Below are 22420 nucleotides of genomic sequence, written 5' to 3' on the forward strand. Positions count from 1 at the left end.
TTTCTGACACTGCTCACCTATTTGTCCATTTCCTTACAGATTCATTAAAATTCAATGAACCGTGAGGGTAAGAAAACAGAAATCACAGATACACTAACAGATTAGATTGCCTAATTGGAATTACTTAGTATTCAGAAACAGACTTGACATATCAGAACAGTCTTGAGGAGCACACTTGAAAACACACACACACACACACACACACACACACACAGGGTGCCTCACTTGAGCCTCATGGAATAAATACCTTTCTGTTCTTACTATAAAAGGGAAGTATGACCTGTTCTCTACTGCTTTGGATATTTTATTCAATAGTAAAGATGAGGCATTTAGAAGGTAATCTATCCCTTTCAATTTTCATTCTCTGTGACCATTTGATTGACATTCCAGCTTCCCTACTAGAGTGAGAAACTACTTGCCTCCCAAGTGTTTCTGTGGAGAGGATGAAGTACTGGAGCACTATTACTTCCTGACAATCTTGTGCTTATTGGAATATCCATAAATAATTCTGCATGAAAAAAAACAACTTTCTGTACCACTGTTAGAGCCTGCATGAATGAAACTCAGTTGACACAAGAAGTTTCTCTCATCCTGTTACTGTTTATTCCAATAGTCAGCTTTCTCCTGTGTATTATCTGATTGTAATTAAAGTAATTAAAGTAATATATCGTATCATTGGCAACAGTATTATCCTCTATTTTTAGAAACGCTCTTTTATACTTTTTCAACTGAAATAGCTATATGAATTACAAGTATAAAACTGTTGAAATTAATTTTTGTTTTTGTTTTTGTTTAATTTAACACAAAGGTTCTGAATCATGAGTCCTTACAGATGTAGCTACATTTGAAAGACTGCACTTCTCTTGCCACCTTCCTACTCCACATTCCTCTGTAGGAGATAACCATTCTTCAGCACTCGAGGAAGCACCAGAGTGGTGGGTGGTGCAGCTAATTGTGCAGCTTAACAGTGATTGGAAAGGAGAAAAACTTAAAGAAACATTTCAATTATTGAGATTCAAGTTGATGCAAACGTTTTATAACATAACTATAAGTAAATTTTCAGTCATGTATTTCTTATACTTTACTGAGTATTTGAAGAAGCAAAGCAATGACATTGCATAGCCACATGTGGGTATGTACCCACATGATACATGGAACCAAAACCTGAAAATATTATCCCAGAACTTCTACAATAAACATCAGGTACTCTTTAAACTTTGGAATATCTTTGTACCTGTAGTGTACACTTAAATGAATTTACACTAAAATATTAGGTAAATAATAAATAAATGACTACTTAATTACATATTATTCAGCTGTGCTGAATTTAATAAAGACTGTGAAAAAAATAATCTGATCTTTTCAGTTTTTTTATGGTGCAATGTCTCAAAAACTCTTTTCCTAGTTTGACCTAATCTGGCACCTACCTAATAACAACAGTGGATGAGGAGCCTGTTACTGCACAGTGTAAGATGACATTTAGAAAGGTAGAATTTATATTGCTCTTGCCCACATTCAATTTTGTGTTGAATTATAGATGCAGGTAATTAAATAGTGTTTTAGCTAACATGTAGCAGACTCACTGGTTTAAATATAGTAAACAGGTTTTTTAGCATATATTTTGACATATACTTTATGTTAAAAAAAAGGACCCTCTTTCAACAGCATGAAACAAACAGTGTTCAAATTTGGGAATGAAATCTCCTCTCAGTAATAGCGGTGAGAAAATCTTGTCAGTCCCAGCACACCCAGATAACATCTTTGAAAGGATTTAAAGGTAATGGAGAATATTTCTTTAAATAATCATGCCTATGATTACCCCATTACTTTAAAATGACAGATAATAACTTTTGTGCTTTAAAATGGAAAGTGTGCAACAGCTTTGCTGAAGAGATAGTGGACTCAATTTAACTTGCCTTTTCTCTCGTTTTCTCCTAAGTGCCTAGTAGAAAAACCTCTATCCTTTAGGCATTCTCTGAATGCTTACTATATACATGCTAAATTCACCATAAGCAATTCCATGACTCTAGGAGAGCCTATTTAGGATAAAGATTATAGTTAAATTAATAGTTGTTAAATAGTATCTAAGCTTGTTAGTGCTGTGGGCCTGAGTACAATTTCTTTACAGTATTGAGGTTTGTTGTTAATTGCTGATAGAACTTTCAGAAAGAAATACACAGACCTATGCTAAGATTCTCACATTTTTTCTCTAACTAACCTAATACTGATAGTTTAAATATTAAACTGAGGTTAAATCTGCCTGCTTCCAAAATTTTCTGTATAGTTTGATTAGTTTCAGTTTCTCAAGTGACATAAAGTCAGTTTTTGAGAATTTATTAAAATGTCTAACTGAAGTTTGCAAGGTTATCCCATTACAGATAAAAGATCTTATGGAACTTGAGTCTGTATTAGGTCATAAGCATTCATATTTCCTTACATTAAAAATTTAGGCTATTTCATAATAGTGTGAGTACCTGCAAAAAACCTCACATTTTGAAAAAAATTAACTAGTAGATCTATACTAAATATCCAGGGAACAAGTTCACATGATTTCTCACTTTGAGTTAGCAGTATACACAGTACAATTCTCATATTTTTGATGATATAGCAACAGATACAAATTTCAATTGTAACATTACCTTGCCAACAAAAATAAGTGTACCATTTAATAGCCACATTTGACATATTTAAAGGTCTGTGTCTGAAATTGAAATTACCTCCAAAAAATTTTTTTACATTGTATCTTTCAGAGGTTTTTTAAAATATTTTTTAATTTTTTTATTTTTATTATAATTAATTTTTACTTTATTTTTATTTTATATTCTTCATAAAGGAATGCTTACATTGTTACTATTCTTGAGGTCATTAAACATTTTGTATGTGGTTTCAACTAACTCCTTAGTGCCATATACCTTAGAGAACTCTATGTTGAATTATCTAGAAAAGAATTTTCTTACTCATATTCTCAGTCATACTTTAAATAAGCAACTGACTCTGTCTGTAAGAAGGTACTTTTTCAAAATCCCTTTTTTGCAAACAGCTTCAAGGGATAAGTGGACCATGGAAACAAGAAAACCATCAGAGCTGTGGGAAAGCAAAATGTGATTTCTTTTCAGAGCCAAGTGGGGAGGACATGTAGAGAGATTATAAACCTAAACAAAAGTTTAGTTTTTCCAATTCTCCAAACTGCCTGCAGTCCCAGGAGTTTTCAGGATCAGCACCATTAAAGAGCTACTTTAGAGACACCACTGGGTTTTTATTATGTAACACAGTATCACAAGTATTCTCTAACAAAATTTTATGTCTAATAATCTTTCCATTCATAAAACCACTCTCCAACATGACAATGTCTGGGGACAGTCTTTTCCTGTTCTCTTCAGTGTTGCCTAAAACTAATGTGTTTCAGAGACTGTATTTTTATTATTATTTTTTTTATTATGTTGCAATAGAGTCATAACTAGTCAGCAATTTGATTACACAGGCAACAACTCACCATGTACGAAGTAGGAGAACTTCTCTGTGTGTTTTGGAAAACACAGACAACAGACAACAATCTCTGAACATGTGTTCAGAGATTCAGAGCACACCTAACAAGCCAGTACGTAGTAATCCAGAATGGTCATGTGAAATCTGAATAATCTCATCACCAGCAACAATTTCTAACAAATTCTAGAAAAGCCAAATCTTTTTCTCTAAATCAAGTCAATCCAATAGGGATTATTTGATTGAAATGATGGGGAAAGATTGTGGTACTGTACTTCAAGCAAACTTTCACCGCTATGCATCCATCTGTGAGGCAGCAAGTGAACTTGCACAGTGAATAAACCCAGCAGCATTCCATAAGACATATGCAGGCTCTGAGGACAAGTTTAGATCCTATTTCAAGGATGACTGCTCTAAAAATCAATATAATGCATTCTGAAATTTTCTTTTAAGGAAACAGCTCAGAATCTTCAAGCTTTCTGTATGAAAATCAGATAGTCTCATGAGTCAATTAAATAGGTTGTATTTACCATAAGTTAAATAGAAATATTAAATAATTTATCATAAAAAAGAGGTTCATTTATGATCTATCATACTTGTAAGGAATACAATCAGTATCTGGGATGATAATATTTGATTGTTTTTTCAATATATTTATTTTTTGCTCATTTGACCTTTTGTTTTGAAAAATTAAATTAAAATCCCTGGAAAATATTTTTTTTTTCCTTTTGGTACTCTTTTTTTTAAGTTATCAAAATAGAAATAATTAATTATTATTTTTTTCTTATGAAATAAGAAAAATATTATGATTTTCTGAAGAATATCGTCTTGCATTCCATATAATCATTGACCACCACATCACTGTACTTTTAAGAAATATTAACTTTTTCTGTTCAATATGGCTCACTAAAAGACACTGAAATTCTTTGTATTACAGTTAGGTACCCCAATTATGTGCTTTGATTTCACTTGAGGAATAACCTCTAATGTGAATCTGTAAAAGTATTAACTCCAAATATTAGTCAGGATTACAAAATATATGTATATTACTCCTTGCTATATGCAACTGTGAAATGAGACAATATCTAGCAATCATGTCTCTCATTATAAAGTGCAGGTTTTCAGCTTGGTGCATAAGAAGCTGGAAGATTTTAAAAATTAAAGGTAATAAATGCTTTCTGTTTTGATTTTCTGACCTGAAGACAATGAAGTGGAAAGGACCAATACTTTTTTTAATGTCACAAAGTAATTACCACAATTAATTCAACAAAATTACCTACATTATTCAATTATTGCTGCAATATTTTTTTTTTTAACAGCATTCAAATTCATAGAGCTCTGCTCACTTCTGGGGAAGTTCCATTAGGCAAAATATTATCAATGTTAGTCACAGTCAGAGATGCCTCTAAACACAAAGCCCCTGAATTCATACATGTTGCCCTAACCTTTTTTTTTTTTTTTTAATAAAGTAGCTCAGGAATTTGAGCAAAGGCAAACACAGAACACAGTACTAGAATATACTTTTGTTACACTTGTGAACTGCACTCTATCCAATAGAAGCATTACATTAATACTGAGCTAAAATTATCTGGTTTTATACCTCTTTATTCAGCAGCAAAAATCATCAAGCCTACTGTTAGATTTCTTAAAAAGATATTCAGCACAAAGCATTTTTACAAAAATTTTTATAAAAAAGGAGAATTAACTATTTGTCTTTTAGATTGCACATTTTCTCATAGATTTTTTTCAAATTCCCTCCTGGCAAAGATGAACTCACTTGACAGTGTTGTCAGCCTTATGTGCACTTTATATCCTTTAATGTATGTCATGTAACCAGCGGACAAATGGATAGGGAAATGCTAATCTCTGGGATTATGTAAGTAATTTTCTATTTCCTTTATCAAGTGACCATGATGAAGTAACTCACATTGATAAGTGTAGGCTACAGCTGTTCCTAATTTCACGCAGATATTTACCTCTCTCTGTCGGGGGAGTAGTGGTCATCTATAACTCGGTGTCTATCCATTCGGTTCAGGGTGTTGTAATGCGCAGGGGTAGATCGAGTCCCTCGTGGTCCCTGATCCACATTCCGACTAAGGATAAAAGATATCAGATTCTGAGTTCTGAGTGTGCTTGGACCATATACCCTCACTGGATTGCACAAATAATTACTCTCAAATAATTTTAGAACTTGAAAAAAATTTGCTCATTTAGAGAAAGGTGCCAAGCCCATGATAGGGATAGAGTTTTCTTCTTTTGTTTCAATATTTGTTTGTTTTGGAAATGAGAAAAGGTTAATTTTAGACAAAATTTCATTGGCCTTTCCAGACTTCTGGAATAGTTTCCTTCTAGGTGAAACATGCACTGTAAAAACTTTTTCATGAGCTCTTGATTTTGGCTATACTATATACATCTTTATGTAAAATGTACTAAGTTACAATGGGGTCTTCTGGCTCTTACAGTTGAGTGCAGCCTGTTGAAATCTTTATCATCTGAATTAAAAATAGCTGCTTATTTTGTCCTGGAAGAATTTATTCTATAATCTCACAGAGAATCTGAAAGAGACCGAACTGTTTAATAAGAGTAAGTGGTACCCATAGTGCAGGATTTGTTAAATAGCACCAATCACAGTTTTGTACTACTTGAGACCAAAGCTTTGCCCATTGATTGCTTTACTCAGTTCAACTATTGATACCTACTGATACACTAACTTCACTTTTTTCTGCTCTGTAAAAAAATCCACAAGAATAGGAAATAGAAGACAAGTTAACTGTAATAATTATTAGATAATTAAAATATAATTGTTTTGTATAGATTTGAAAATGACAGATTGCATGCTTCCTCCACACAAATTCAAGTTTTAGACCAATAAATTCTTCTGTCTCCTGTCTTCTACTGCTATCTGCACTAATGTGAGCCTCTGGTTTGGTTTTTGTTGCTGCTGATTTTTATCACATTTAGATCCTGTGTCCTTTCTTGTCGCTTTGTCTGTCCTTTTGGTACCATCATCCTTATCCCTTGTCATTTACCAATTCCTGATTAGTGTTAACCTGTATGTGTATCCTTCACTGCTGCTGCCATGTTGTTGTTTTTTTCTGCATATAAGTGCTATGAAGATGTTGCACTACACATGAACTTTTACCTTCACCTCATCTGTTATAAAGCATTCTCCACTCTGGCATTCATGAAACCAAGTATAAAGTTTATTCTGGCTAATGAAATTTATATTTGCCATATTAAGAGCGTAATTCTTCTACCTTCTGCTCTAAAACTCTTTCTTGTAAGAATTTTTCTGTTTGTCTTTTAACTTCCCCATTCTTACAGAAAAGACAGAAAATACAGTATAGTCTTTACCTGCTGTTGAATACTTTCACATGTCTTTACACTTTCTTCTGTTGTCCTTTGTTAACTCTTTTACTTTCCCAACAACCAGTTCTCATTCCTCCTTTCTGTACTCTAGAGTCTGTCCAACCCTCTCCCCCAGGGTGTCTCTTCTCTTTCAGGTTTCAAAAAAAACTATTTTATCTTACTTATATCTTCTTTTGACTTAATATTTAAGATTTCTCAAGCTACCATTCTTTGTAAAGTTCTCAAAGATCTATGCTGTCTGCCCAGTAAAACAAAACGTCTACCTAAACTCTGATTATAAGACTTAGTCCTGAAAACTCAATACCATCCTCTATGCTAAAATCACTTTCTATAAGATTATGTTATGGGCTTATTGCTCTCAATAAATTTTTTTCTTGAAATTTCTGTATTATATCAGATTCTGACTTTTTGCTGATTTTTAACATCCTACACTACTGTATTTCTTCTATTTCAAAGTGCTAATACTATTTCAATTCTGTTTCACTCTGCCGGGAATATCTTTGTCAGATAGATTTACTATTTAACAGAAAGTTACATACTTCTTCTAATGAACCTTGTTGTATACAAAAAGTTTCTTACACAACATGTCATCACTCCTTTGGAACTTTCTTGCAGTTGACAGAACACGTACGGAGCAACCAGATAACAGGTATGCAGGTGAAAAGTTGTCATTGCAGGTGATGATAGTAGAGAATAATAAGCATTCTGGATTTATCACAACATTTCAGCATAACTACTCCCTATAGTCACCTTCATCTTGCTTTTTCAAATATATAGGTTTAGAAAAAGCTTAACTCAATGTTGTTCCATGCCTGCCACAGTCTAAACTCCATTCTGATCTACAGAGAGAATAACAGTCCATTAAATGTGTTAGCTGAAACACTATGGCCAGCATTAATTTCTTGTCAGCTACTATTTGATGGGCCTTTGGTGGAGTTCATTAAAAAATTCAGTAGAAGGACTGAGGACTGAAAAATCGCTTCTAAGATATAACTTCTATGGCCCAAGAGCTCCTGCCTGCAGAGCTGTCAGTCACTAACTGAGAAGTCTCTGGGTGTGCAGCAGCCTTACTGCAGTTAAGACATCTGTATAGCAGCATGTGTACAACAAACTCAACCAAAATTCAGCTATGTGATTGACAATGCTCATAGCTTTCCTGAGCATTTTCAGTAGATTTTAAAAAGACATTCCTGCAACCCATGGATTGTGCTGCTTTTCTACAAACCCTCAAGTTCTGGTATCCCAATTTTTTGAGCTCAGCAAGTCCTCACAGAAAAGATGTGGTGTGTTGGCAGGGAAATATTACATAAATAATGCATTTGATTCTGACATTGAAGGAAACAGCTGCAATAAATGCAAAACTATATTTAAAAATTTAGCTTTAGGAAATTCAAAAGCAAGAAACATTTTGAACATTGAAAGAAATGCAAAACTACGAAAAAATGAAAAGGGTTTTCAATGGTGTTAAATAAGTGTTAATTACTAGCTTGGGTAAGAGTTCTGCCCAAAATGCATAAAGCACGCGTGCACACATAAAAACACAAACATACACATATAAAGAGATTTTGCTGACATTTATGTTTATATTCAAGACAAATAAACCCTGCAGATTTAGCACAGGCAATTACTTAGGCTGAAATCAGTACAGTAAAAATCAGAATAGGTCCCTTGTATGTACTGTTTATGTCTCATTTGAAGTCACACTGTATGGTTTATATGGGTGTAGATTTCAAGTAGAAACACACAGTTTCTCCCTGTTAGCTGTATGAGATGAGATGAGATGGGATAATCTTGGGAAACTAATACCTCACTAATGGAAAAGGATATCATATAGTCTACATTCGTTAGAGGAAATGGTAGGTAAAAACATAATTAAGAAAGTAGGAAGTCAAGAGAATTTAAAGTTAACAAAGAGAATAAAGATAACAGAAGGGAAAGCAGAGCACAGAATGGCTGCAGCAGAATGGGATAGACAAATTTACCTGGCAGGAAATAGTGGATACCAGATCTGCAGTATTAAAGGGGAATTGTGAACATTATGGGCAAAAGAAATAACTTCCCCTTTCATTCCAATTGAATTACACCGTTTGGAAACCTATCCATGCATAGCAACAAAAGTGCTGGAAAACAGCATCTATCCTTTTGCTTCCTCTTAAGAAAGTTTATTTTGCAAGAGTTTTCCTACTTTTTGCTTAAGCGGTATATTCAATCACGTAGAGGTCATTATCCAAAAGGGATAGCTTTTGGAAGAAATTTCCTGATCTTTGTTTCATAGGATAGTTATCAGAGACCTTCCAAGATCAGGAGTTGACATTTCTCAATATAAAACTGCATGTATATCAGCTTATTCTTGATGCTTGATGAAAGTATGAAAAAAATAGTAGAAGGCAAGCTACTGCAGGCAGGAAGTGCAGCTCTCCCAGAACCTTGACTCTACACAAATGAAAGGGTTGAAAACATCCATTGTCAAATAAGTGTTAAGGGAGTGTCAAACCACCATATACTATAAAATATGGTACCTTCTAAATAGCTCTAGAAAATTAAAATACGGAGAATATTTTGCTTTCCTTAGATTGGACTGCACTGATTTTTGATGAAAAATTAGACAAAAATAGGTATAGTAATAATATAATTTTATATATTTATATATAAATATATAATTCTATAATCATATCATAAAAATAAAGTAATAATAAAGACTATAAAATTAGGTATAAATTAGGCACATCAGTATAATGTAAGAAAAAACATTATTGGCTTTACATAATTTTGTAAGATCTAACCAGTTCTTTGCCATTTTGAAAGTCCGGAGGTTCTTTCCAATACTGGTACAGGAACACCACCACCAAAATGTACATAATTGCATAGTTAAATAATAGTTTACCTTTGTGGGGGAGGGACACTGGGAGACCACGATCTAGTCCGTCCTATACTATCTCCACGGTGAGGGGACCCTGATCGAGAACAATGATTAGATGACATAACTTGTTCTGGCACTGATAATGTTGAACTTTGAAGATCTCTCCCATTATGCCGATAATCTAAAAAGAAATGCAAATATTCAGTGAATCTGAAGTTGAACTTTTTAATTTCCTACGAGGACTGTAGTAGTGAGAAACATGATAAAAGATTGAATTTGATCAATAATGTTACCACGTCTTCTTGTGTTCTATAATAAAACATACGTATGTAAAGTTGGCTCCTGTTGTTACACTTTATTTTAGAACCGTTACAGTTCCTATAGTTATACTTTAAGAGAATAGAAATTAATGACATATGCACCAAACTGGGGATTTATAATAATAAAAATACCCAAATTTAAATTTTATTTGTGGTCAATATGATGCATTATTAATGAAACTAAGAAAACTGATTTTTTCCTTAGAATAACAAATTAATTTTTACTTTTTTAACTAAAATTATATTGCAACTATTGTGTGTAATAATGTATTTCAAACAGAAATGTCCACAATTAAAAATTAATCCAAAGTTCAGTTTGAAAATTTGTGGTAGGTAACTACTATGGAGTTTAAAAAGAGTTTGGGTTGAAGAAAGATTTGCATTTCTGAAATAATTAAAGTAATATCAGATTTCACTAGTGATTCTGAACTAAAACACTATTTTTCCTTCACAAATATACCAGCATCCTGGACCTAATCTTGAATTAGGGTAATAGAAGGCGTAAGTGATCTAAGCAAAAGTCTTCCAAGTTACACTAGTTTAAAAGGCTACCAAATGGACATTTTACACAGGCTTTTAAGAAGAATTCTTTTAGGATCTGGATTTATTAGTTCAAAATTAATTTAATTCAAAAAATTTCAATTCAGCATCCCAGGGTGCCACAATTTCTGGAAAAAAGATGCCAGATATACAGCAATTTCAAATAAGTTTCCACAAATTTATTGAAGATCAAATTAAAATATGATGATAAGAAATTGAAGGTTTGCAACTGTTAACTTGATTGCAATGTTTTGCAGAAATAAGTCTTCAGAGAGTTCCTGGTGGCTATGACAACTGATATAACTGTCTTCTTTATTCTAAAGACAGTAACCAAGTAAAGAATACTTAAAGAGATCCATCTGACACTGGAAAAAATCTGGCTCATAACATTGTTATTCTTTTCCCATGAGAATCTACTGAGACTACAATATTCTGAGACTACAATATCCCATGAGAATCTTCTGAGGCTTTGGTGAGCACCTGGACTCTAGTCAGGGTCAATCCACCACACACACAAGTGAGTAGCAAGTTTTTAAGAACTTCTATATACTGAAATAAAAAACATGATTTACAGTACAAGTACACAGACAGAAATATTGTCTTATTATCCTAATAACACATATCTATTGATATAAAAAAGGCAGAGTTTCTTTTGTATTCTGGATACACAACAATTTGTTGCATTTGGAGATGGAAAACAATGAGGAGTAGTAATCTGAAGAAATAAGAAAATCTTTTAGAAAAAACCCAACAGTTTATATAATATTTGGCATGTACAGACATAGAAGAACAAGGGGAAGGAGCAATAGCACAAGGTATTCTACCTGAATGAACATAATGAAAGGCAAGGTAATCAATTAACAAAATACAAACGAAAACCTCTTTGGTCTGAAAAATTCCTAGAAGTGAGAAGCAGTAAATCAACATTATTGTATTTATTAAATCTGTATGTAGAAACAAATCTGTATAAAGAAACAAATTAATTACTTTGAAACAAAAAACCTCCTCCAGCTCTAACTTGTTTATTGTAGTTGACCATTTGCACAGTATTGTTGCAAAAAAAGTTTATGACTATGTAATTAACTGCTAAGTCTAATATTGATCCAAACTGGTGTTTACATTAAACTGGAAACAGACATGCATTGCTTTCTGGTAACTAACACTGGTTCTGTGTCCTTATGACATATCAAAAGGCAGAAACTATCAGCTTTCCTAGTAATTTTACATCAGCAAAACTAGACCTGTCTAGCTGTATTCAAAGAAACAGATTAATATTTTCTATGCTTTGTTGCCAGAAAATAAACTTTGAAATTCATGACTCATCTACTCAAAACAAAAATTGCTATATTTATAAACTTCTCTTTTGCCAACAGGCCACACACTGAAGAGTAGCAGTTTCAATAGGGCAACCCACTAACATGAGATAATTCCAAAGTCATCTTTTAGTTTTCTAGAGTTAATGCAGCTGATTTAACTGCCTGTACTGTAGGTGTGATTTAACTTCAATTTAAAAAGTATTCCATAGCCTGGAAACATTGTTGGTGAAAGTAAGTAAAAATATACTCTCATGGAAGGAAATTATGGACAGAAAAACAGGTCATAAATGCAGCTTGACCAACGAGTTGCTATTGAGCAAAGCAGATAATTATTTATAGCAGTAGTAAAAATAGAATAAACATTGGAATCTGCTTGCAGCTATAAATATTGAGTCATTACCATAGAATCAAAGGCTTTATAACTATGGCAAGCCTCTTAAATCAACATAGAGAGCACACAGAACCTGATAATCAGTATAATCAGTGGCAAACAACTTGAGCTGAAGACACCTAAAGATGGGCACAAGACAAAGATATCTGCAATGTCACCATCTTCCTCTTTTCATGGGAAGTTTTAATTAAAAACCAATACACATCAAAAGAGGGATATTACAAGGCACACTTCATACAGCTTCTTTGGACCTGAAGTTTTAATTTCATCTGTTTTAAGAGAGACTATTAATATACCTGACTTAAAGTATTTATCTACACAGTATGGCTTTACTATGCAAATATTATGCTATGAAGGGTACATGTTCAGTAAATACTGATATTAATGAATTCTTACCAATTTTGCAGTTTTCAGAAAATGACAAACTTCCAAATACGAAGTTCACATCAACAGCCCTAAAATAACCCTAAAAAAATTAACTGAAGTGTAAAAATGAAGATTTTTAATTTAGATGCCTCGCTGCTTTGTTGACTTGAAAGAAACTCTTTGTATGAAAATTGTTTTAGAAATACAATACTAGAATTGTTGTTCATCACAGACAATGCAATTGACTTGTTTCTGACACTGATGCTAAGTGGCATTTTCTCCACTTTAACATCTGTACTTGACTGAGGCATCAAGCTTTCTCTATATCAGATATTTAACTTTTTAACACTCACTGTGGTTGGGTTTAGAACTAATTAAAAACAATTATATAATCATATTACTAGAAATGCTTAACATACTAAGATTTCACACATGGGCACTTTGGAGAGAGTTTAGTTCTTTTATATAAATGTACTCAGCTTCTATGGTGATTTGAACAACTAAATGAAGAATTTGGATGTCCTCTAAAACAAGTACTGACAGTAACTGATAAAATAAATTGAATTATTAATATTTGAATAGTCTATAAGTTGAAGATACATTATTCATTGCTTTGGGGAATTTTTTTGCATCATAATCTTATTCTATAAATGTGGGAAGAATGAATGTGTAGTGAAAGGAACAAGTAAATATTACAGTAGGAACAACTGGTTACTTGTTGCATTAACTCTATTCCTTAGAGGTATTTTTAGCTCTACAGCACTATGAGCCCATCACACTTGAGACAATTCTTTTGATCATGAAGGTGTATGGAAGAGCATTCCCACATAGTAAGAAACCAGAGCTTGCTGAGTTTTCAGTCCTGTCCCTATACCCAGTAAGACTTGCAAAGTCTTGGGACAAATGAAACCAAACTACTAGTTACTATAGAGATGTTTCTTCTTAGTTAAGCACTCATCCATGTATATTTTCATCTGTCCAGCAAGTCCCCCAAACTATCCCCCTCTTCACACTGTTGATTGCAACTTATCAGTCTTGTCATGCAGCATTTCCCTCTCAGAAGTGCTCATCACCATGATTTAATTCACCCCAGCTAGGCTTGTCCTTATGTGAGAAGTGTCCCTCAAGAGCATCTCTGATAGGAATGCAACTTCATTGCAGATTTCCATTGCCAATTATCTGCTTTTGTTGTTCCGTAGGAATTAGGACTGTGATAGAATAAGAACTAAAATGCTCAGCTCATATTTGCTTAATTTCACTCAAAGAGAATGCTACTGATAATTACTAATAATCCAAAAATAAAACTTCTATTAAATTAAGCATTTACTTTCAAAGTGAAGTGATATAATTTATATTTATAAATCGTTTAAAACTAGTTTTAACTAGTTAAAAAAACACTGAGAGAATTTAGATGTTTGAAGAGAAAGATGATTTGACAGCTGAGGAAATTATACTAAAGATTTTTTTTTAATAATAAAAATATTAAGTTAAAAATTCAAATAATAAGAGAACAAACATGTAAAAAAAAGTATACATTAAGAAATTAATCTAAAAATGTAAGGAAAAGGTTGAACATATACCTTTCATAGCATAATATTTGCATAGTAAAGCCATAATGTGTGGATAAATACTTTAAGTCAAGTATATTAAGTATATATTTAGTCAATTCTCTCTTAAAACAGATAAAATTAAAACTTCAGGTCTGAATTATAAAAAGTGTAAACAACTCTAGGCATAAAGTTGCAAATAATGTATACATAGTTTGTTTAAAAGTAAGAAAAATGATTAGGGATCTATTGACCTAAGGGTGCAGCCATTTTAAAATGTTTTGAATTTCACTTCCAGTTTGGGGGGGATTTTTGAGACACATGTGTTTAACTCAAGGGAGAACCCAGAAAGAACAGATTTTAGAGCAGGGCATTGGGTATCAACATATAATAGAAGAAGAAGCTTGTGAGTATTCGTGTCTGTACTTACCAGCCTATTGGGTCACTACAGGCTCCCATTTAAGGTTAGCTAGTGATCTACAATGAAATCTGTATTTTAGTAGGGATTGAAGTCACCCCACTCTATGTGCTAATGCTGTGTCTTTCTATAGGCAGTTGATTCCAAGCTATAACCAAAGTGTTTGTGTGTTCTGTATCTGCTTTGATAAGCAATCATCAACAAGATTCAAGTATAAAAATTCAGCTCACACTATCAGCAAGTAGAGAAAAGGACTTTTATTTCCTCTGCAGGGAGGGCTGCAACATGACAGTGAAAGAATTCTTTTGAAAAAAAAAGGACTCCTCAGGTGTTTTGAGAAGTGCAGCAAAAATGGATAATTGCTTTTCATTCTTCTTCAAACACAGAAACAGTTTTGTAAGTTCAATAATAATTTCTTTATTGATTGTTACTGGGTTTTTTTTCTAATTTACTTGGTTCTAACTATCCTCTGAATAAATATCTTATTTGTATTCTCATTTGCTCCTGAAACATACTGCTATCCTTTGCATAATGATAACAACTTATCACTATAAATGCTTTTCTTCTCAAGGCAGGGGGTTGCATTCTTTTACTTGGTAAAACTCTTCTCTAGAGACTTGCAATGCAGTTTATACAAAATTCACTGCCTTACATTCTTCCACAATTCATTTGTTGAAACATCTCAGATTAATAGCATTTCATAATACGTTGTAATGTAGATAAGATATTGGTGTAGAACTGAATTTTAAAAATTAATATCTCACTTAATATTTTAGTCTTACAAGAATTATGAGAATTTTATGATTAAATGGTCTTGACAATACATGTCTCTGTTCATAAAGTCAGACTCAGTGGGCTGCCTGTACTCAGTAGGTTACAGCAGGTTCAACATAAAACTATGAAGTACCTGGGAAGAAAACTATTTAGAAATTATAGTCCATATCCATTGAACTTGTCAACTATAATGCCCATTGAATTTTGCACACTAGAAAGAAAAAAACCAAACCAAAACAAAACAAAAAACCAACAAACCAAACAAAAAACACTCAAAAAGTCACCCTATTTTTTTCCCAAATTTTATTTAGTGTTGTAATTTAAATAATTTTCTGTAAAGTGCTCAGGAATTTTTTAAAAATCAATATAAAAATACTGTATTGCTTTTATCAATAAGCACGTAAGAGTATCCTAAAGGGCGTGTAGAAATGCTGATGTACACCCACACAGAGCTGCTGGTGCCAGATAACTTTGAGGGCCAAAGTTTATTATTCAGGACACCAAAATGAATGCTTTAGATGGTTGGAGGGCTATGCATAAGCAATCTAAAGACAAACACAGAACTGCTAATGACGTTCCTTCTGTTATCCTATGCTAAGATTAAATCCAGCAAAGACGAAACATAATAGATCTGTTCTAGCGTTTCTGATCCTATGATGAAGGTACATGATATTTGAAGAGAGTTCTTCTAAAATCTTCTAAAAATTTGTTTTTAAATACATAATATAATCCTTTGTGAGAGTTGCTGGTGTAGAATACACATGTAGGCAGAGAAAAAGATGTATAAGTTTTTCAATCTATTTATCATTGTTTCCTTAAAAGCCTTTCTTGTTGACAGAAACAACAGACCAATATTTATTACATTTTTCTAAGCAGGCTGATCCAAGTGAAAGAAGTGATAACTTTTGCAATTAATTTTTCCAAGAGATGATTAAACATTAAAATGGTTTGAGTTGGAAGGGAACCTTAAGGGACATCTAGTTTACCATTATGAATAAAAGTAAATTAAAGAGGAGCCAAAACAGAATTCCTGTTCTTCCTTAAGGTTTCTAGAGTTTAGTTCACGGGTATGATACTTGGAATACACATTAATTTTACAGAAAGGATCACTGAGAGTACTTAACAGATGTTAGCAAACATATTTCATGTAATACACTATTTATATGGTAGACAGAAAAAGAGCAAAGTGAAGTGTCATGTTAAATAAGACCTGAAAATACAAAATGAAAGAACTGGGGTAAATAAGAAAGAAAAACAGACAAATGGCTTCATGCAAAGAAGGTACATATTTAAACCAAGATTGTGATGAGTCTGCAAATGAATAGGGAACCCTTAAACGAGAGAGGGATGATATGAGAGTGGATGATAAGACAAGGATAAACCAAAAGACTTGCAAACATAGAGACAGTAGCACAAAAAAAGAAAGGTAATAAATTAGTATTTCAAAACCAAAAGATATCAAACTTTCCTACCACACAGACAGGCTGAATTAAAATGCAACTAAGGTAAAGAATTGACAGCAAAAATTCAAAAGCTAAAAGATCCTAAAGGTATATCACAAACTCAGGGAAGGGAAGTAGACTTATTCACTGAACTGTAAAGACCATAATTTTACAAGTTGTCAAAATATGAGTTTATCAAATCATAAAATTGTAAATCTAGATGTTTCATAAGAATCTCTCTGATGTTCAAGCACCTGGCAAAACTTCTGCAAAACTCAATACCTTTTTCCAGGACAAGGAAAAGATATCAGCTTCAAAATGATGCCACAGTAGGCACTCTAGAAATACATTCACCAATCCCCCTTTTTCCATTACCTTTATTATTATGCTCCAAAGTTAAGTTGATACATTTCTAGTTCAACTCACCAACAGCAATATGGGAGCCCTTATTTTTGGGAGGACAGGCAATCTGAAAGACTTAGTGACTATTAATCAAATGAACATTTCTAGGCATTTAATAAAAACACTACTTTTATGCTATTTTTATCATTTTATAAAAGCAACAAGGAAATTCACACTGAATTTTTCCCCCTCTATAAGTAATTTTTGAGGCTAATATGCATTACTCATAATACTTATTTTTGTCTCTTGAAAAAGTATATGTTTAGGTCCCACTTATTATTCACCAGAAAAACATAAAATTCATAATAAATTGTGGATAAGTTATATTTCTACTGAACATAGACATGTAAGTTTAGACAATACCTGAAACAACACCAATTCCATCATCACAATCATAATCAGAGACTTCACTGTCGCTGATTCTTTTGGATCCTGGGGGAAAAAAAAAAAAGAAATGTATCATTTGTCTTCCTGCACGTTAAAACTTTCCTCAGACAATAACACATAAATAAATGTACAGATTTCATCCTAGACAATGAAGCATTAATATCAGCATATAAGGTTAATTATTCATGTTATATTATTGCTAATGTATTAGTTTGTACCAACTATTTTCAGCTAAATCTTTAATGTAATATAAAATAAAATGCTGAAATACATCTTCACAACATTGCTTTTATGAAATATTTTCATGTACTTCATATCTATATGTATTAATTCCATACAGAAACTGGATTCACACTGTTCATCTTTCAAGTTCTCATATAATGGCACCATCCCTCCCCAAAGTCTCTGAATGACAGAAAAATTATTAATAGCAATAATATTAAATGGAGGTAGGATTTTCTTTGAGGTCTTAGCAACGTATTATCAGGAAAACAGGTAGCTTCACACATACAGTGTGCCATGAGAAACAAGCAAACTATTAAATGCTCTGTAAGAATACACCTGCCAAAATAGCTAGAGCTTAGCTGGAGAAAGTAGATTCCACAAACACAACCAGAGCCAAAATGTAGGGTGAGTATATACATCAGTTTGTGTTTACCTTCATTTTACTTCAGTCTTCTGTGGCATCTTTTAAACAGCATTTGATTGCTGAGATCAGAGTTAAGCACTGGCATGTGAATTCTAATTCTAATTATTCATTTACTTGTTTAAAATGTGAAAAACCCTGTTCTTCACCAAAATGGTGTGTCCATTCTAATTTTCTGGCCATCTAAAAATAGGTAACTAGAAGGTTAGACTAGAAGGTAGAAACTTTAATTGTCAACACAATTTCAACCATGTGCAAGATTTTTTTTTATACCTGACACAGCACAATTTATTCTGAAACACACACATAAATACAAGCAAAAACTGGGAATAAACCTGAAGAAACCCAGGACAAAGCAGTACCAATGCTCTATCTGGGTGAGTGGCACAGAAGGGTCTGTACTCTCCTTTTCCCAATAGAAAACTGGAAGAACAAGCGCTAAGAGGAATTTTGACAAAAATAAAGTTTTCATTTTAATGAAATGTTAGAAATTATTTTAATTAGGAGAACTGCTGTTGTTTGTCAGACTGTCTAATATTTGTCTACCCATCAGGGGATAGTGAAAGGTCCTTCTTTAGTAGAAAGAGTGTCCTTACAAGATCTGTATGAAAAAAACATTTCTATGTTACACCCTTCTAGATTTCAGCAGGCAGGCATCCTGGCAACTGAGACTTCTCCTAAGCTTTTTACCATAAGTAAGTAATCAACTCATTCTCCACAAATTCATAGAATTTCAATTCACAGTATTCTCTTGGCCCTTGTAATATGCTATGTCAATGAATTCTGCAGTTCAATTATGCATTGTGTGAAATCAACTTTCCAATATTTTATTTCTATTAGATTATTTCAGACAATGCCCTCCAAGCCTTTGTATTCTGAAAACTTGAATCAGCATTATGTATTCTTCTATAACCATCTTGTTTGGGGTTTTTTTGAGTTGAAAAAACATTGTTTTGTTCCTTTGCATATGCAAACAATTCCATATTTGTGATTGTTCCTGCTGTATTTGTTTGTATATTTTCTAGTTCCTCTGTGCCCCTTATGAGAAGTCAGAAGTGATTTCAGCAATTAAGATGTGGGTGTATGAATTTATAAACTAGACTGCAGACTCTTTCTTTGGGGAAAAATTTCTCAGCTTAAAAATTATTCAACTAAAAAATGGTATAAGTGTGATATGTGCTAATTCTTAGAAAACAATCTCATCTGCCAATACATTATGCAATTTCAGTACAGAAATGTTAATTGTGATTATACAATTGCAGTAAAGGTTGGTGCTTTCCTCACAGGAAATTAATATAACTACAGGGAAAGTCATGCAATTCTCATATGGTAGAATTATCAGATCAATTTATTAAAAACATTTATTAATAGTCATGCTACAATGGGTGGGGGACAGGTGTCTTTAAGAAATAACAGAAAGTAAAGTCTTTCTGTAAAAAAATAACAAGAAAGTGATGACCATTAGCCCTCAAGAAAACCTAGAAGATGAGGGCAGGAGTAAAGGAAAAGATTTTGACCTCCTCTTATAATTTTCTTAATCAGAGTATTACAGAGGCCCAATAAAAATCTTTCTTTCTTCCCTAAGAAAGCAACCACTCCACCTGTGATGCTGTTCCTGCTGCCGTTTTCAGCAAAGCCTTTTACTTGTGTGCTGATATACATGCCAGTGAGCAAGCAGGATTAGTCTCCATTTTCCTTAGCCACTGATTCAAAACCAGATCATTAAAGAAGGACAATATTTGTGACCAAACACTAAGCAAAAGATCCCTACTGGCTGGCTGGGATTTGGCTGGGGTCTGAAAGGTAGAAGTCCCCAAAATGAGTGCTAAGCAGTGTGATTTTGTCCTCTGGAAACCCCGACATGGCTCTGGTAGCAGATCTGTGGCTGCTGTGCAGAGATGCCAGCAACATCACTCAGTCTCCATCAGAGAGAAGATTGTGGAACCTGAAGCTGAGGGAAACTGAACAGTTTGCTGATGCTCATCACATGGATGCTTGGAAAGGTTTGTATCACGAAAGATGTAAAAAGCTGAATCAACTATGATTTCAATGGATATCATTTACTCATCATCTAATTCATTCTTATGAATGAATCTAATTAATTACAACTGAGTTTGCTTTTCATTTATGTTTGTATTTACAGCTAAGTACATCTGTTTAAACATATTTTTAGAATATTCTGTATTCTGGAGGAAAGATGTGCATCTTTGAGGATGAAAATAGTCAGCTGTTGTCACAGTGGGCTATAGACTTCCCAGCTGTGTAGCTAAAATTATGTTGTTGTAGTCACAGGATACATCTGGCAGAAAAGAGAGATTAAGAAGCTTCGACAGACCATGGGCATAAGAGACAGGGCTTTCTTTCTCTCTCTCTCTCTGTCTCCCCAAGTGAGATCCATCTGCTCCAGAATCTCCTAATACTCAGCTCTAAATAATCTTCCAGGATCTAGAGACTCTTTTCTCTTTTGAAGTACAGACTTCTATCTTTATTCCCATCCAAGCTTCAGGGAAGAGCTGGGGCATGGGGAAAGTGAACAGCCCAGGATTGAGATGTGCCCAAAGGATGGGACCAGAGAAAGAATAAAAACAAGGGAAGAATCAAATTTCAGAGCTTTCCCAAATCGTATTTTTAACTGCAAAGAGGAGACACTCTAGTAATAGCTGACATTACTTAAATATGAAAACTTTATTTCTAAGATGATTTATGAAGCTTGATCAGATCATCTATCTCCCCAAGCTACTTTACCCAACTCTAACTACTAACAGATAAACCCACTGAAAAATAATAATCATGTTTAAGTAATATTTCCCATTTATTTTACAAATGTAAATTTAAATGATGGTAAAGAAGTCAGAGGAAATTCAAAGCAGAATCAATTACTTGGTTTTATCATTGGAAACTGATGTTTTCAGAAAGGACAGAGGAAGGAAAGCATGTCAATTAAACATGTAATGTCAAGAACTACTGCCTGGAATATATAACTTCTGCAAAGGAATCAGATTATATTTATTTAAAACATCTTCCATTAACTTCAGAAATGGAACAAACTAGAAAGGGCAGAGGTCAGAATCTTTTACTGAACCAAGGATTTGAAATGCCAATATAAGTGCTGGCAGCTTAGTTTAATATTTCTTCTAACTTTTCCAAAAGTAATTTCATCTGCTGTATATTAATTTTAGAAGGTAATTTTCTTTTTAACATATTGACAATGTAAATTTGAAGATCTGGGCATCAGTCCCACCTTAGCCACGTCTTTTCAAAATAGTACTTTATTATCTAAGCAATTTGAATCACTGATCATAAAAATGAGAAAGAGCAATTCATATTTTATCTGGGAAATGTGACAATGAAGCCTCTCACAAATTAATCCAAATTAATATAGAGAATCAAACACTTATTTAGTATTTTAGTGTATATCTTAAATTGTTTGACATATATATTACAAAATAGGGTATTTAAATCCATTCAAACATAAAGTCAAAGTTCAGTAAAAAGCTTAAGCATGTAACACTCAGGACACTGGATGCATCAAACAAATGCATGGATGCCAATGGTCTGCATATAATTAACTTTTTCTTTGATGGATTTTAAACATGAGAAATGGTATTAATCAGGTCTCACTGCCATTCTACTGGTATTTAGCTTATTAATGAAACTGTATTAGAGGTATTATTACCCTTTTGTCTGATAGCTGGGTGGCAACAGATGGTAAATATGGACTTCTGAACTCCTTCCACCAGGATTAACAGTTATTACAGTTATGGACTGAAGGCAAAATAGACCCCATGCTCTATGATTAGCTACTGTAACCCTCATAAAAATGCCTTAATTCAGCATAACCCTAGACCCAGTGACATCAAAAGATATATTCCTATTCACTTTAGGAGGTTTGGGTTTAATAGCCTTAACTATCCACAAAATTTTTCCAGGGACAATGGAAAACCGACTCATCAGACCTTGACAACACTAAGGATCCTCCTGCCCTTTCACATCTACCTACTCCTTCCCTACAAAGCTGCTCATGCCACCATCCCCCCCAGCACAACTCTGCAATAACACGAACACAGTGGGACTGGAAGTTTACAGCACTTTCACTGTAGCTTCCATTGCAGGACTGGGGGAAAACCCCACCACCTAAAACCCATTAGGACCACTATTT

The 22420-nt window shown here is 33.4% G+C and overlaps 1 protein-coding gene across 50 annotated transcripts in view; it reads right to left on the bottom strand.

The window, feature by feature from the left end:
• Positions 1–22420, bottom strand: part of RIMS2 (regulating synaptic membrane exocytosis 2) — a 442383-nt gene that overhangs the window by 154500 nt on the left and 265463 nt on the right. For 47 of the 50 annotated variants that reach the window (XM_050323983.1, XM_050323840.1, XM_050323709.1 and 44 more), the window contains 3 exons: positions 17592–17660; positions 9737–9893; positions 5460–5576 (listed from right to left, as the gene is read on the bottom strand). In XM_050323983.1, coding sequence (XP_050179940.1) covers positions 5460–5576; positions 9737–9893; positions 17592–17660 — 343 coding nt within the window. The remainder of the gene's footprint in view (positions 1–5459; positions 5577–9736; positions 9894–17591; positions 17661–22420) is intronic. The other 3 variants (XM_050323815.1, XM_050323785.1, XM_050323977.1) reach the window with 2 other exon arrangements.

Source organism: Myiozetetes cayanensis, unplaced genomic scaffold (assembly GCF_022539395.1).
Source record: "Myiozetetes cayanensis isolate MyiCay16 unplaced genomic scaffold, myiCay2020 scf1, whole genome shotgun sequence".
NCBI classification, from domain to species: Eukaryota; Metazoa; Chordata; class Aves; order Passeriformes; family Tyrannidae; genus Myiozetetes; species Myiozetetes cayanensis.